The 17,845-nt window shown below is 36.3% G+C and overlaps 1 protein-coding gene across 7 annotated transcripts in view; it reads left to right on the forward strand.

Annotated features, from left to right (window-relative positions):
- LOC307007292 (centrosomal protein of 95 kDa-like) overlaps positions 1-17,845 on the forward strand; it is a 276,695-nt gene that overhangs the window by 37,012 nt on the left and 221,838 nt on the right. For all 7 annotated transcript variants that reach the window (XM_079629107.1, XM_079629108.1, XM_079629109.1 and 4 more), the window contains 3 exons: positions 12,283-12,387; positions 12,594-12,707; positions 12,856-12,934. In XM_079629107.1, coding sequence (XP_079485233.1) covers positions 12,283-12,387; positions 12,594-12,707; positions 12,856-12,934 — 298 coding nt within the window. The remainder of the gene's footprint in view (positions 1-12,282; positions 12,388-12,593; positions 12,708-12,855; positions 12,935-17,845) is intronic.

Below are 17,845 nucleotides of genomic sequence, written 5' to 3' on the forward strand. Positions count from 1 at the left end.
CAAATTCGGGGAACAGACACAATCGCTATGTGATAATATCTAGGTGAAATATTCTCTGTGATGGGAATTATCTGACCTTGGTGACGTGACGCCGCTAGCAGACGGTCGGTTAAGCCAGTCTCTCTGCTTCCTGACCTGAGCCCCAGATTGTCATGTTTTATCTCTAAGACTATGAGCCAAATTACTAGAGAGAAGAGCAGCACCATCCCAGGAGGGATGAATACCATCTCTTTTCAACAAGTCAGGTTTGCCCCAAAAACTTTTCCAATTGTCTATGAATTCTATATTATTTAACGGACACCATCCAGACAGCCAGCCATTGAGTGAACACAATCTACTAACTATCTCATCACTCCTGCGAACAGGAAGGGGGCCAGAGCAAATTACAGTGCTTGACATCGTACTTGCGAGTTCACACACCTCTTTAATATTAATTTTGGTGATCTCTGACTGGCGCAGTCGAACATCATTAGTGCCGACGTGAATAATAAGCTTAGAGAATTTACGTTTAGCATTAGCCAGCACTTTTAAATTTTGCTTTGATGTCAGGCGCTCTGGCTCCCGGCAAACATGTCTATGGTGGCTGGTGTCTCTATTTTCACGTTCCGTGTAGGGATGCAAATGATCGATTAATTAATTAATCATTAGTTGATGTACCTTATCGATCGATTAACGATTAACTGATAAGCGGCTATTTTCCTGAGAATGTAAATTTCTCACCATATCAATAGTGTCTTTAACATAAAAAGCAAAATATTGCTTATATACTGAATAAAAATGCATGTTATATTGCTCAATTGATGTTTTATTGTAACAGTTGTTTAGGGATGTCAATTTTCACAAATTCCCATGATCGATGGATGAATGTTTCGATGTCATTGATTATTTAATTATCAAATATAATGACTACTAATACAACGCGTCACCAGCCCCACCTCAGATGCAGAATGTGTGACTGTGGACGTGCTCTCCCTGAACACCGCACTGAACACGGCAACTAAACCCAATGCATTCACAACCATTTAATACAATAGTGTTCTCATGTTATGTAATATGTCAGTCCCAAATTATTCATCGTTATTATTAGTCGTGCATTTCTGCTTGAGCTGCGCGCATTGAATGAATAGGCTACCGTTAAACTGGAGCACCCTAGCGCGTTATTTAACTCAAAGAAACGCATCCTATATGAGATTCATCAGATATATTCAAAATAAACATAATATTACAAATTATTTCTGCAGAAAATGACACGAATGCACAAGTGAACTTGAACTATGTTAAGTTACGTGCCATCCATTCAGAATGATCATGTTGTGGACGCGCTCTTCCTGGAGCAACGCGACACGGCAACTAAACTCAAATAATGCACAGTTTTATTACAATATTGTTCTCTTTTTAATGTTATGTAATATGACAGTCCTCCCAATACTCATTATTAGTCGTGCAGTGCCGTTAGAGCCGCGCGCTGAAGCTGATCACGCTTTACTACAGCGTTCATTCAAGGGATGCATCCAATATGATAAATCAGATATAGATAGGCATACACAAAATAAACACAATATTACAACTTACATTTGCACAAAACAAAAGGCTGCGAATGAACACGCACACTTATAGTCATAACGAAGGTGTAAAATGGTCCCAAACAAAATGCACTCACTTTGTTTCACGGTTGAGCAGCACGCACGCGCTTGAACCTGCTTAATTGATGATCGAGAAGTTGTATCGATTAAATGTATTATCGACAATTAATCGATCGTCGATTAATCGTTGACATCCCTAGTTCCGTGTGATCGAATCACCAATTACCAGGGCAAAATCAGCATAATTCTCAGTGGGTGTTTCACTGAGCGGGGCAAATCGATTTGTTATTGGAACGAAAAAGTGTTTTTTTTATCTGCGACTAGAGCGATCCCTCACTGTCACCCATCTGCCCTGCTGCACAGGCTTTACTTCAGCCGGAACCGACTCATGTAAAGAGTTCATTGGGCTAGGCGCATTCAAAATAGTATCTAAAGCTCTAGCACTCTTCTTACTATTCTCAATTAAAGTTTGCATGCGTGTCTCTAGTTCTGAAATCTTCTCTGTCAGCCTGACTGTCTCCTTGCATTTATCACATATAAATCCTATATTGCTGACAGAGAAGGCTATGGTAAACATGTGACATGACGTGCAGGTGACAATAACAGGACAAGACATTACTCACCGTGTTTGTTGACTGATTCTTACTCACCTGGGCTTTTATGAACTCAAAGGCGCGGGCGCGCGAGAGAAAAATAAATAATTATTTAAGAGCACGGGTGGTGCGTTAACAGGCTAGTGAGTTACTAGCGTGTTGTGCTAACAATAAAGGAAGCTAGCAATGTCGGGTTAATCTGAGATGTTGGGTAAACTGTATTTAGTAGTATAAACAACTAGAAATGATAGTAAATGATGGTTCAAAACAGAAAGAAATACGAGGCTTAGACGGAGCTTACAGCCTCAAAGCAAACCAACTCACAGCAGCAGCAGTCACAGCGAGGCAGCTGACATTGGTTTGTAGCAGTAAATGAAGAGATGTCAAAATTCCGGCCAGTTAATAATACCTAGAATATCAAAATCGACTGCTGGCGGTAGATCCTTTTCCTATTTAGCACCAAAACTTTGGAACAGTCTTCCTACCATTTTCCGGGAAGCACACACTCTGTCAGTTCAAAGCTAGATTAAAGACACATCTCTTTGACCTAGCATTCACATAATACATTATAGAATTCTATAATTCAATGTTAGGCTGCATAGATTAGGTCAGCTGGAACTTGCGAACACTTCCCATAAATCCTGATGTACTTGTTACATCATAAGAAGAATGGCATCTACGCTAATTTTAGTGTCTTTGTTTATCCCGAGGTTTTCCTGCAGCCTGCCGGATCCAGGCCGTATCCAGATCTGACGAAGGACCTTCGCCTGGACCCGAGGACAACGCAGTGCTGAAGTGCCAACTAGTCTCTCCCCTGTACACTCTACAGATAAAGCGTTGTCGGGATAATTTCGGTTTGCGTATCTACTCCGAAGTGATACAATTTTTTAAGGCCAGACAAGTAGTTTAAGGCTTGGTTTGTAGGGAATTACAAACCTCCGCACATATATTTAAATGCGCATAACTATAGAATTAATTCTTAATGCGCACGTGAGCGCCATCAGCATTTCTCACAGGTTCGCGTTTAAAGTCTGTGTAGAGAGAAGGATGTTGTCTAAGCGGCCTCTAATTTAACAACTAATGATCCTTGCAACGGAAGTGAATCAATCAAAACTAACTTTAGCTGGAAAATGTCTTTATTTAAGAACCGCTATAAAGACAAAACAATCTCTGTTACCTAAAATTTTCCGTTTACTACTGTAAAGCCGCTTTGTAACAATCCACATTGTTAAAAGCTCTATTTGAAGATGAGTTGACTTGACTTGACTTGTTCACTTAGTATAAACCCTGATTTATGCAAAGAAAAACAAACAAACAAAACTAATAGAATGGAAACGCTTTTTCAAAATGTACAATTTATTGATTGCACTATATTAAAAAAAAGATCTGTTAGATCCCAGACCCATCTGTTAGATTCTGAACACAAGAAACTTCAAACATCACAATTCTCACATATCTTCTTTTCGTCTTATAGCTCAAAGAAGAGAGGAGTAGCCATTCTTATATGAAAGAACTTAACATTTACCATCAATAAAATAATAGCTGACACGGAGGGCAAATATATCATCATTAATTCTACCATTAACAATAACAATATTACTATTGCCAACATTTATGGACCAAACACTGATGATGAACATTTTTTCCACACTTTTTTTTCAAAATTATCTGGTTTTTCACAATCAGCTTTAGTTATAGGGGGAGACTTCAACACAGTTATTAATCCAATACTAGATAAATCTAACGTCTCAAATAATATGAAAACTTGGCACTCTACAGAAATGATAAAACAATATATGACGGATTTTGGACTTGGCGATAACTGGAGACAGAAAAATCCTACAGTAAGAGAATATACATACTTCGCTCCAGTGCATAAATCATACTCCCATATAGATTTTTTCTTAACAAGTAATTCCCTTATCTCTGATATTTCAAACACAACAATTGAACCCATTATCATCTCAGATCATGCACCAATTACTCTCACTCTTTATAACAACAGAAACGTAAAAACCTAACATAGTATGAACATATCACTACTTCAAGACCAAAAATTTAATGAATATTTTAAAAGAGAGTGAACATCCTTCATTAGCATAAACAACACCCCTGATATATCCGCTACAACACTATGGGAGACAGCCAAAGTGGTAATGAGAGGAAGTATTATATCATACTCTACATTTAAACATAAAAAAGAGCAAAAATTAGAAAAAGACCTTGAAGATAAAATAAAAATATTACACCAAACTTACTCACAAAACCAAAATGAACAAATATTAAATGAGATAAATCAAACAAAGAATCAACTTGAAGGTATTACAAATAAAAAATTAGAATTTCAAAAACAACGCTTACGGTTAATACATTTTGAATATAAGGATTAATCAGGAAAATATTTAGCCAACTTGCTTAAACGTAATAAGGAAAAAACTCATATATCTATAATTAATTAAATTTAAACATAACACTCTCCCAATTAAGCCTAATACAGAAAGAATTAGAAAAAACAATAACAGAGGATGAATTTAAGAAAGCTCTCTTTGCGTTACCAAACAATAAATCACCAGGTTTAGACGGCTTCCCCCCAGAATTTTACAAACATTTTTGGTCAACTATTTCACCACAGTTTTTAGACATGTCAGCAGAAATTAAAAACAGCTCATCTATCCCACAGCATATGAACACAGCATTAATCTCTGTTTTACTCAAACCAAAGATCTGACATTATGCACAAGTTACAGACCCATATCCCTTATCAATACTGACATGAAAATAATTAGTAAAACCTTAGCCTCACGATTAGAAACAGTTATCTCAAGTCTTATTCATCCAGATCAAACAGGTTTTTATTAAAGGATAATTCTGGTATTTAACACCTTGAGTCTATATTGTAGTTTGTTTTGGATGAACAAGAGTGGTGGACAACATTTTTTTGACAATGGTTCCTCTCTCGAGTTTTTGACTATAATAGAATTGGCCATGGACCCATTTAACATGGGAGTCAATGGGCATGTCCGAAAATGTCATTAAAACAGCCAATAATGTTCGTTTACAAAACTGTGCAACTCACCGAGTGGTTAGTGGTGTTCGTTGATGATTATAAACAATATATCGTCGCAATATATGATTCCAATCTGTTTATTTTGCTATAGTGGAACTATTTTTTCAGACACTTCACAACTGTGTAACTTCCGCTCAATATTTGAATCTGAAGCGTTAGCACACACCCGACCACTTGATGGCGATAACCGATGTTTATGTCTCGCGGGACACTCACGGTCACAGTCGAGTTCAACTTCATATTACAAGTAACAATTAATGAAGGTTTTGTTTGTTTATTTCGCTTACTCTCCCGGAGCACAGTTGCTCTGCTCGCTAGCCTTATGAGAAACGGAAGCGAGCAAATAGATTACATCGACCAAATGTAAACAGCCCCCTTTCCGTTTCCGGTAGCACATTTATATTAACGAGCACTCAGTCCTTCAACACAATTCAATGGGATTTTACAAAATGACAAATAAAACACGACAGAAACTGTATTTCGCAACACTTTTTGTTTCTGGAACATCAACTAACACCACTAATCACTCGGTGAGTTTAACAGTTTTGTAAACGAACATTATTGGCTGTTTTAATGACATTTTCGGACATGCCCATTGACTCCAATGTTAAATGGGTCCATGGCCAATTCTATTATAGTCAAAAACTCGAGAGAGGAACCATTGTCAAAAAAATGTTGTCCACCACTCTTGTTCATCCAAAACAAACTACAATATAGACTCAAGGTGTTAAATACCGGAATTATCCTTTAAAGGACGTCATTCATCAGACAACATACGTCGTTTATTTAATATCATGAATATCAACAAACCACAAAATACTACAATTATTGTATCATTAGACGCGTAAAAAGCATTTGACAAAGTCAATTGGAATTTTCTTTTTGCCGCGTTAGAAAAATTTGGTTTTGGAGAATCATTCACTCACTGGATTAGAACATTGTATAGTACACCTAAGGCTTGAGTTATCACTAACGACATCATATCACCATCATTCCAGTTACAACGAGGGACAAGGATGTCCACTCTCTCCACTCCTATTTGCATTATTCATAGAGCCCTTAGCAGCCGCAATTAGACAAAATTATAATATCACGGGCTATCCAACAAATAAAATCAATCATAAAATCTCACTATATGCGAATGATATTTTATTGTACTTACAAAAACCAGAAAAGTCTCATAGAAGTTATCAATGTCATTAATAATTTTTCGGAAATATCAGATTATTCTATAAACTGGTCGAAATCTACAATTCTACCAATAAATAAAACATTGCAGTGTATAGAACAACTAAATACTCCATTTAATATAGGCAATATAACATACCTGGGAATACACATCTCTCCCAACTTATCAGACTTATTTAAGCTCAATTTCATTCCATTACTTAAATATATAGAAGATGATTTGAAACGTTGGATGAATTTGCCATTTATCACTTATAGGAAGAATCTCTACAATAAAAATGGTCCTATTACCTATTTACAATGATACCAATTCAACCCACTAAGAAATGGTTTGACACATTAAATAGTAAGATAAATAAATTCTACTGGAAAAATAAAAAAACAAGAATAAGCATTGCTACATTACATAAAAACAAAGATAGGGGAGGATTAGGGGCACCCAACTTTCACCATTATCATCTAGATGCACAATTATAATACTTCTGCAAATGGATAAATGGCAATCATACTCACAACTCATGGTTAGATTTAGAACAGGCAAATTGTAAAAAGATTTCATTATCTGATTTACCATATATTACTGATGTTATTAAGGCTGATCTATACAATAATGACAATTCGTACAACATTATTAGCATGGTGGAAAAGTAATCAACTAACTCATAATCCAATAACACTACACTCCTTTTCTCCTATATCCCAGATTTTACTATTAATAAATCTACACTTATCAATGAAAAATGGAAAACTGCAGGCATCACACATTTGTATAATCTGTTCTTAGATAATAATTTCAAACATTTCTCAGAATTAATAGAAAAATATAACTTAGGGAAAGATCAGTATTTTTTTTACATACAAATTAATCATGCTATTAGAATTAAGATTGGCAACTCTCTTCCTAAAACTCCACCTCTTATTGAAAAAATAAAACAAATCAGCAACACAAAAAAATTATTATCCAAATTATACACTATACTAATAAATACAGATACAACATACCTATTAAACAATGGGAAAATGATCTTAACATAATCACAGACGCCAATTTCTGGAAACAAGTCTGCTTAAATACATTTAGTTTGAGCAGAAATACCAATGTACAATTAATTCAATTTAAAGTAATACACAGAACACACTTAACCCAACATAAACTGTTTAAAATGGGATTATCAAAATCAAACAAATTCGAACATTGCAATCTTAATTTACAAGATGATTACTTTCATGCCATCTGGTCATGCCCCCCAGTTACTAAATTTTGGAAAGAGATTACAGGTAAATTATCAGTTTATCTTAAACGTAATATCCCGGCAAATCCGTCATTATGTCTTCTAGGAGATACATTAAAAATAAACCCTCCACTGGAACATGCATCACCCTTACTTCTGTCTCTAGTTATCGCCAAGAAAATAATTTTAATTAATTGGAAAAATAAAAATAAAATCAGTATTACACAATGGGAACAGCTATTAATAGATCATATTATCAAAGAAAAACAGACGGCTACCCTCAAATACAAATTAACTAATTTTAAACAAATATTTGGTACCATTACAGAATCACTAAACATTAATGTGCCCTGAGAGGTGAATTGGTGCCTCACCAATTATCTATGTTACGTCAAAGACGCATACCATGCATACTAATGCTATTGAATACCGTGAATATACAACTTGTATTGATATATCAGGAAATGTATTTGGATAGATGGATAAAGACATCTGATATATTTGTGGTATTGTTTTGCATTTTAATCCTGCATTTTAGTAGTTAGTACATTATGTATGGGTAGGGCATGTGCGTATGCCTAATACATTATTAGTGTTACTAATATTTTTATTATGTATATGAGTATATATAACTATGTAGGTGTGTGTAAGTGATGGTCTATATGTGCATGAATGTTTGTGTATGTTTGTAGGTTTATATATGTATATGTATATGGGCCTATATATATCGCAATTACTTTGAATTACCTTTAACTGTCGCTATATTATTTGTGTGAGGGGCTTGAAAGGCATGAACTACACACATATCTAGTTTATAAGTATATCATCAATTATTATTATTGTATATGTGTGAATGTATGTATATATGTTTATATATGGGTGTGTATATATATATATATATATATATATATATATATACATATATATATATATATATATATATATATATATATATATATATATATATATACATATATATATATATATATATATATATACACATGTACACACTTTCCCTATTTCCCTATTAATTTTTTTTTCTCTTTCTTTCTTTTGTTGTTTTTGTTTTTCCTATTATTAGTTTTTTTCCCCTCTTTTTTTTTTCCCTTTTCTTATTTTTTTTTCCTTCTCCTTTCCATTCTTCTCATTTTACTTTGGTTTCCTGTCCACCCCCTCTTCTTCCATCTCGACTAAGTCCACATGGCCAACGGGTCTGTAGACCAAGAAGGGATGGGACAATATATGACGCCTGGCTTAAAATGCATACCTTATGACTACTACTGATGGTCATTTAAAAAAAAAAATAATAATAATAATATCCAAGCGCAGGCAGAGACGTGACCGGATCAGGCTCCAATGATCCGGAAGGTCCAGCCAATGTGTTTTGGTGACCCCCTCTAAGATACCACTTAAAAAACAGTCTTATCCAAGTGCAGGCAGAGACGTGACCGGGTCATGTATTAATGACCCGGAAGGTCTGGCCAGTATGCGTTGGTGAGTCCTTACAAGACATCTTGGAGTGGGAGGTGCATGTCCACGTTCCACTGGAATGTGCATAAACAGCAGGAAATCAATCAAACATGCAATAGCCATTTTATCTCTCCACCCTCCCCAGTTTTAATCTCTAGTTTTTCCTGTTTTTCTTTTTTATCTATCCCCATCTATATCCCTTTTACTCTGTATATGCCTTGTATTTTTTATTTTATGTTATTTATTTTTATTACTAGCCTTTTTTTGGTGTGTGTGTATGTATGTATGTATATATGTATGGGTATGTGTATATGTATATATGTAATATATATAGCCTATCTTTTTTTTTCTTTTCTTCCTCTCAAACAGTGAGTAATAAGTGATAACAATACCATCACACATTCACTACTTAAATTACAATACTATACATTCTGGTTGGGGAGATATACAATGGGTCTCATTCATGAAACATTCGCAAATATACGAGTAAATATGTGAGTGATTTGCGCGTAGAGACCTCCCCGAAAACTCTTCTCCTGATTCACAAATTGTGTGTGTGTGTGTGTGTGTGTGTGTGTGTGTGTGTGTGTGTGTGTGTGTGTGTGTGTGTGTGTGTGTGTGTGTGTGTGTGTGTGTGTGTGTGTGTGTGTGTGTGTGTGTGTGTGTGTGTGTGTGTGTGTGTGTGTGTGTGTGTGTGTGTGTGTGTGTGTGTGTGTGTGTGTGTGTGTGTGTGTGTGTGTGTGTGTGTGTGTGTGTGTGTGTGTGTGTGTGTGTGTGTGTGTGTGTGTGTGTGTGTGTGTGTGTGTGTGTGTGTGTGTGTGTGTGTGTGTGTGTGTGTGTGTGTGTGTGTGTGTGTGTGTGTGTGTGTGTGTGTGTGTGTGTGTGTGTGTGTGTGTGTGTGTGTGTGTGTGTGTGTGTGTGTGTGTGTGTGTGTGTGTGTGTGTGTGTGTGTGTGTGTGTGTGTGTGTGTGTGTGTGTGTGTGTGTGTGTGTGTGTGTGTGTGTGTGTGTGTGTGTGTGTGTGTGTGTGTGTGTGTGTGTGTGTGTGTGTGTGTGTGTGTGTGTGTGTGTGTGTGTGTGTGTGTGTGTGTGTGTGTGTGTGTGTGTGTGTGTGTGTGTGTGTGTGTGTGTGTGTGTGTGTGTGTGTGTGTGTGTGTGTGTGTGTGTGTGTGTGTGTGTGTGTGTGTGTGTGTGTGTGTGTGTGTGTGTGTGTGTGTGTGTGTGTGTGTGTGTGTGTGTGTGTGTTCGTGTTCGTGTTCCAATCAGTCGTAAATGGGTCGCGCGTGCACGCTCATTCTCAATTACCATAAATCCCACCCATTAAATCCGACTGACAACTATATGGGCATCATATTATGACACCAAACGAAGGATTTCAACATGTCTTCTCAAAAGCAATTGAAAAAGAAAAATTTTCATTATCAGATAATATTTTATTATAAGAACGCCACATTTTATTTTCAAGCGTACATAGTGGCTTATCAGGTCCTAAAAAAAAGGAAGCTTGGCAGCATATTACAGATGCAGTTAATGGAGTTTCATCTGTTAATCGAACAGTCCCAGAAATGAAAAGAAAATGGTTCGACGTGAAGCTCGACTGCAACAAAATGAATTAGTTCACTTCTAAAAAATATAGCCCAGCCCTATTGAAAGCAATTAATTATTTGATTAAAGTGTTCCGTTTGCAGATGTTATTACTGGCTCTCAAAATAAAAGTAAAAAGAAAAACCGTATGTAATTACTATATATATAATATTTTTTCAAAATGCTGTGTAAATATGTACCCGATTAAGGTGAATTAAAATGCAGCCTTATTAATGAGCAAAACGTTCGGATGTTAAACGCACTATTTACGCGTGGCTGGGAGCAGGTGTAGATTTCTTTCGTACCAACTAACATTTGGAAAATACGAACATTTTAATGAATCCGAAAATTTACGCCAGAACCACTTTACAAACGATTTACACAAAAATTCGTTCTGCTCGTGTTTCATGAATGAGACCCAATGTGTCTATATGTATGTGGATGTATGAGTATGTGAGTATGTGTATGTAATAGAGACAGGTTCATCCGTATTGCCCTCTGTTTTATGTTGTTTAGATATTTGTTTATTTGTTGGCTCATTTGTTTTTTTCTTTTATTATGCACTCTTGTTTGTCATTAACTAGTTTACTTGTCCGATACTTGCTTTTTTCACATTTATATTTGTTTATATTTGTTGTTGTTTTTTGTTGTTGCTTCTTTTATGTACTTATCTGTATTTGTATTGTGTGCTTAATTAAAAAAAAAAAAAGAAAAAGATAAAGATGATTAAATAACAATCATGTAAAACAACAACAGTGATAGAGAGGATTAAATAACAAACATGTAAAACAACAACATCAAAACAATAAGAAATCTCAAAACAAAAGGGACAAATAATAGTTACTCCACCTCCCCAGACAACCACAACACACAAGTTTCACAAATTAGCTCTGTTGTATGCCACAGTGGCAGTTTTGGCCTGCTTCACTACTACCTCTGCAGGAGGTTCGTATCTGAAGCAGGGTTCAAGGATGCGTTCAAGCGCATCAGTGGGCTCCGACTCCGATATGCTCTGAACTCTCTTTGAACTTTTCACACGCAACTGTCGTATCAGCAGAGGTGGAACGTCCAGGTTCAGAAAGTAAAAGTCCTCCTCAGTATTTTGTTCCAATCACCTGGATTTGCTAATTAGCACAGTTTTTCAGCCAGGAGATAGAACTAATTAGTGAAATCAGCTGACTGAGTTCATGGGTGGAATAAACATATGGCAGGACTTTTACTTTCTGACCCCTGGAATTTCCACCTCTGCGTATCAGGTGCAAGGTTTTCAGCGAATCAACGATGCGAGATTACTGCAGTGAGAACGTTGTAGGCAGATGTTACAGGTCTTAAACTCCTCTCCTGTCATTAATACGCTGTGGTCTAGTCTAGTCATCAACAGAAAATTAACGGATTCAAAAAAATGAATTTTGGCGTGACATTTCTTGCTTGTGAGTGAGATTGACGCTGAAAGCCTGAGTGTCACGCCAGATGCGGGAGAGTTGGCAACCCTGTCTTATGTGTGTAAGATGCCATGGAACTTAGTAATGATTGTGATACTCATTTTTGGGGCCTTTTCTTCCTCAGATTGTGTAGCTGCTGAACGTCAGGAAGATGACATCCACAATGTGCAATCTGTAATTGACTCGCTGGCCTTAGATTACCTCCAGATAAGTTTATCTCACATCACAGGTTAGGCATGTTTCACTGTCTCTGTCTCACTTTTCATGGTCTCTAATCACTTGTCATTGGAGAAGAATTATGATGCCATATTATCTAAAAAGTATCTTCCCAAACACTGTGAGAATTTGAAAAATGCCTGTGAAGAGCATGGTTTCTGGTCTTAATGTAGTTTGTAGCTTCATGTACAGTGTGTAACGCATGCTTTCTCTCTTTAGGTGAGAATATAGTCAGAGGAGAAAAAGAATCCATAAGAAACCTGTTGGAGATTTTTGATGGTCTGCTGGACTACCTCATAGAACAGCAGAGTGATGAGGAGCCCCAATTTAAAGGTGATGTATATCGCACATTTGTTAGTGCTCATCATCTGAACCAAAGGACTGAGATTACCAAGTGTTCCAAATTTGTAAGATGCTGATGATGCAAAATTTAATTTGCAGCTAAACAATTTGTATAAATTCTCCTTATGCACACATGCAGGGCTTAATGAAAACAGTGCTGCCACTGCATCACGGAATCAGGACAGAGACAATACACGGTGGCGGGCCTTCAGCATTCAGTAAGTGGTATATACACAGATAATTGTAGAGGTTCACTTTCTCTGTTGCACTAGCAGTTTTCCACTGTCTGCCCAGTGCGAGCCAGGATTACCTAGGTAATCCAAAAGCGAAGATACTAAAAGCAGGTCACGCCGGTATGTTGACGGATTTCACGTGTTGCGTGATATCTCTGCGCCCAAGTAGCAGTGCTTCGCCTGTGCTTCACCCTAATATAGTCCCAAGTCAATATCTGCCTAGGAAATCGCCTAGTCTTAATCTGCATCACTATTTGTACTCGTTGTCAATACGCAGGCCACAAGTAGTAATTGGGTGGGTTTTCTTTTTTTTTTAAATCACTTTTATTCAGGACATGCTAGCTGGCAACAAGATATTCCATTAATTATACTAAGCTAAGCTAGCGGCGACCCTGCCAAACTAAAACAATGCATGCACTGAGACAAAAATACATTTGCCAACCTATCTAAATGTAGGAAAGACGGTGAATTAGCCCCATTTCAAAAAACGGTGGAGTGTTCCTTTAAAGCTTACACTTTAAGCAAACTGTAGGCTACTTTTTATGTAATAAATGGAATGGTATTACCGATTAGTTATACACCGATTCAGAAGTCTTGTGAGTTCAGTGTTGGAAAGATCAGTTGTTTTAACCATTCATTAAAATTAATCGGTTCAGAGGAGTCATTAGTTTGTGAATTGGACGTGTCATTATCCGACGTGTACACGTTGTGTGATTATCCCGGCAGTTAGAACATCCCACAAGATTTGTCACCACAGAAAACATTTCATCACTGGATAGTTTTTTTCATTTATTTAAAGTGTGGTTTATGTCAGCTGAATGTGCGGAACGCTTTTCAGAGAAGATAAGGCAACGTATTTTAGCACAATTCACACCCAGCGCAAATTCAGAAAAAAAAAAAAAAATCTCAGAATGCTCCACATGAAACTTTGGTCTTCCGACCTTTTACCATCGTGTCGATTTTTAAAAAAAAATATGTGCGAGGGAGAGAGCAAAACAGCGCTTAGTTTGGAGACGGTGGCACCGAAGAGAAAGAGTGCACAACCGGGGCTCTTTACATTTTATTCATTTAGCAGACACTTTTATCCAAAGCGACTTACTGTCTCTCTCTATGCTCGTTCTCTCTGCTCGTTCAGTTAAACATGCGCCCTCACAAGCCCAGCAGTTCATCTACATTACTCACCGATCAAATAAGACTTTGGCGGGACAAAAATTCACTTTGGACGCCATGCTATTGTGCTCGATAAAGGACAAAAGGGACAGTTGTGAGTTCACGGTCTGTATACTATGGCTGACTCGGAGCAGGAGCATCGATAACAGGACTCGTTAACGTCAAGGGCATACAATATTGATGGTTCATAAAACTTAGAACCGGTTCTCGAGTGGAACCGATTTTCATTTCCCAACCCTAGTCCTAACGCCCCAGTATAGTGACGGGGACACTATACTGTCAAAGAGCACCATCCTTCGGATGAGACTTAAAAGTCCAGGCTTCATGAACTGCAGCCATGGGTGTAATTTGCAGTGTGGACATATCTCCACCACTTTTTAAAAGCAGTTGTATCTAATACAAATGAAGCATCAATACAATACACTTTCTCAATTCTATGAATGAGAAAGGATAGCTCTGTGGACAACGCAACAACATGAGCTTCACGGAGCTTCAAGCGATCCGAGATCAAATCTCATTATAGCCTACATGCTGTTGGCTGACAGCGTTTATGTTTTACCATTCTTGATGCTTAGATAGGTAACTGTTTATTAAAGTCAAGCAATTTGTTTAATTATCAATGGCACATTGCAACATAAATTTGCTACATTCCAGTAGAGCCGCTGCACAGACGACAAAACTGATGAAGAAAGATTGTCAGCCGATCGCGTCAGAAAATGAAAATAATGAAGCTAGTCTTTAATCTGCTTAATTATTGTTTTGTGAATCATTCACGAAATTGAGATGACTGACATTGATACCCGCCATAGCAAAGGAAGAAATGTTTAAAAACAGATCCTGGACATTTCAAGGTTTAAATAAAGTGTCGAGGGCAGTTTATTTATTTAAAACAGGGTTGCATCAAGTTAGAGTTTATTTTCTAAGTAAGAAACACAATCTTATTCTTGCGACATTTTAAATTTGTATTGCCAAAAAATTGCAGCTAAATAAACAATTAAAACAGTAGGCTAGTCTACAAAACGAAAATAGTTCAAAGCAACATTGATCATGCATTTTTCTTTGCCTCTCTCTCGCGCTGGATCTCTTTTATTTTAGTTTATTTAGTCTCCCTGCACTGCGCGCGCCGGGTCTAAACATTTCAGTTTTAAGACACATCATACAGCTGATAATACTGTATGTCGCTGTGTCATCCATACAAATCACGAAAAAAAAACTGTAACAAATGATTTAGCCTTTGTTTTTCTTTCAAAGACACAGGATGTCTGGTTGAATTCATCGGACAATAAAACGAGGTGGATCGCGAATAAAAGAGCTCTGCATCTGCTGCTCACTCGCATTCGTTTAGTTGGCAAGAACGCGTTTCGTCAATAGTTCATGTTTAGATAATGCCAGATTGTTTTTTGTTGTTGACAAACACACTGCTCAAACATTTTAAAACTCTACAAAACCAGTTGAAACAAATGGATTGAACTCGTCAACTGAAATTGTGTGTGAAAAACCTTTAAATACAATACATAAAACTACAATATTTATAATTTAATAGGGCCTACATTTGAACACAGCGAGAGATTTATCTTTAAAAGTATTTTGCCTTTCCCTAGTTATCAGGCTCACTCTCCATATGAAAGACAGAACATTTAACACCTCCTGAACCCCCAACCCCCAATCTGAGTTTGAGACCGACTTAAAACAAAGAGAAGTCGCAATTCACACTTAATTATTGGCATTAGGCTATTAAAGTGTTGATAGTGAAGGAATTTAATTATTTAGGCTACATATATTTCTGTCACAAGTTTATTACTAAACATTTCATTATTTCAATAATTGAAGAAATAAAACGCTACCTCGGTTTGGGCCAGCTTTTTCCAAGCAAAACTAAATACAATCTTCAAACGCATATTCATTTGTTGTCATGAACAAAATGTTTAACTCAATGTTAAATTCCACGGGGATCTTTGGATCCTTACAACCAGGGTTCGCGATTTCTGTGCGCGAATTATTATTATTTTGTTTATATAAATCTCGAACCACAGTGCTTCGTTGTGCTGCTGCTAAACTAAATAACATTTATAGAATAATGATGAACTTAAATGAAAAAATAGCGCAACATTTCGACAAATAAATTATCTGAACTGTGTTTACAATTTAATTCAGGGCGATTTAGCCTAGACTACATTTATAGCAAGATTTTCACCCTTGTCCGTTCCTCATTGGGAAGCACTCACGTGATAACTAAAACATGTCTGAGTAGATCCTCTGCACATCTCGGTTTCATACGGATTACCTAATCGGATAACATTTATTAAATATTTGGACATTTAAAGGCTTTAGACATAGCCGATTTCTTATCGTGACTGAGCGGAGGCAAATGGCTTTCGGTTCATCTTTGTGACGCGCAGTTCCCGGAGACAGAGGCGACAGATAAACTTCATTAGCCTAATATGAATAAAAGTTTACAGTTTTGAACGATGTAGGCTACTCTACTCTTATCTGTATGACTAAAAAATTACAGAGTAGCCTATTAGGGCCTTAGTTATTTTAGCTGTTATGAGAAAAATAAATCCAAATGAACGCGCCGCAACGTCTGTCGAACACGACTAATTCAACATGCCAGAATAAAACCCGAATTTAGAACATGGATAGCGCCACTCGGCGTGGTGTGCCAAAATACTTAATTATAAACTTCAATATTTCATTCAAAATAATCTCAAAATGCTTTGTGACATTTTGAAAGCCGTGCATGCATTAAGGCAGTGCTTCTCAATTATTTTCTGTTACGCCCCCCCCAGGAAGAAGTAAACATTTCGCGCCCCCCAACTCTCCGCCGCGACTGTAAATAGTATAATTTGTCTATAAAATTGTTATAAGTACACCTCTGCATAACATTGTATCCTTATTAACATTAAAGAAAACAAAAAAGAAAAAAGAAAGAAATATAGATCAACTTAAAACAAAGAATAACTTTATTAACATTTTTTTTTAGTCTGTAACAAAGAAAGGCTTAAAGTGCATAAATTTGCCAGAAATTAAAATATATAATCAATAAATAAATTTAAAAAAAATCAAATTGATCAGCAACATTAACTCTCAAACACTTTGACCTATAAAACAAAAATAAATAAAACCATTTTTGAAAATAAAATTAAATATAATCAATAAATAATAATACATTCAAATTGATCAGCAACATTAACTCAGGAACACAATATTTAAAACACTTTGACCTATAAAACAAAAATAAATAAAACCATTTTTGAAAATAAAATTAAATATAATCAATAAATAATAATACATTCAAATTGATCAGCAACATTAACTCAGGAACACAATATTTAAAACACTTTGACCTATAAAACAAAAATAAATAAAACCATTTTTGAAAATAAAATTAAATATAATCAATAAATAATAATACATTCAAATTGATCAGCAACATTAACTCAGGAACACAATATTTAAAACACTTTGACCTATAAAACAAAAATGAATAAAACAATTTGTGCAGATTTTTTTTTTTTTAATATCAAAATGAGGAAGTCAGGATTAATGGCTACAATGAGCACGTTTTGCAGCACACAGCTTTTCGAAGCGGGGTTTGAAGCATGATACTGCAACTCTCAGCTCCTGTTCAATGTTTAGCTGGGACCTGTACTTGGTCTTCAGTGCAGCAACAGCAGAGAAGCCAATCTCACAAAGATACGACGTTGCAAAAGGAAGGAGAATGCC

Source organism: Phoxinus phoxinus (genome assembly GCF_949152265.1).
Source record: "Phoxinus phoxinus genome assembly, chromosome: 11".
Taxonomy (NCBI): domain Eukaryota; kingdom Metazoa; phylum Chordata; class Actinopteri; order Cypriniformes; family Leuciscidae; genus Phoxinus; species Phoxinus phoxinus.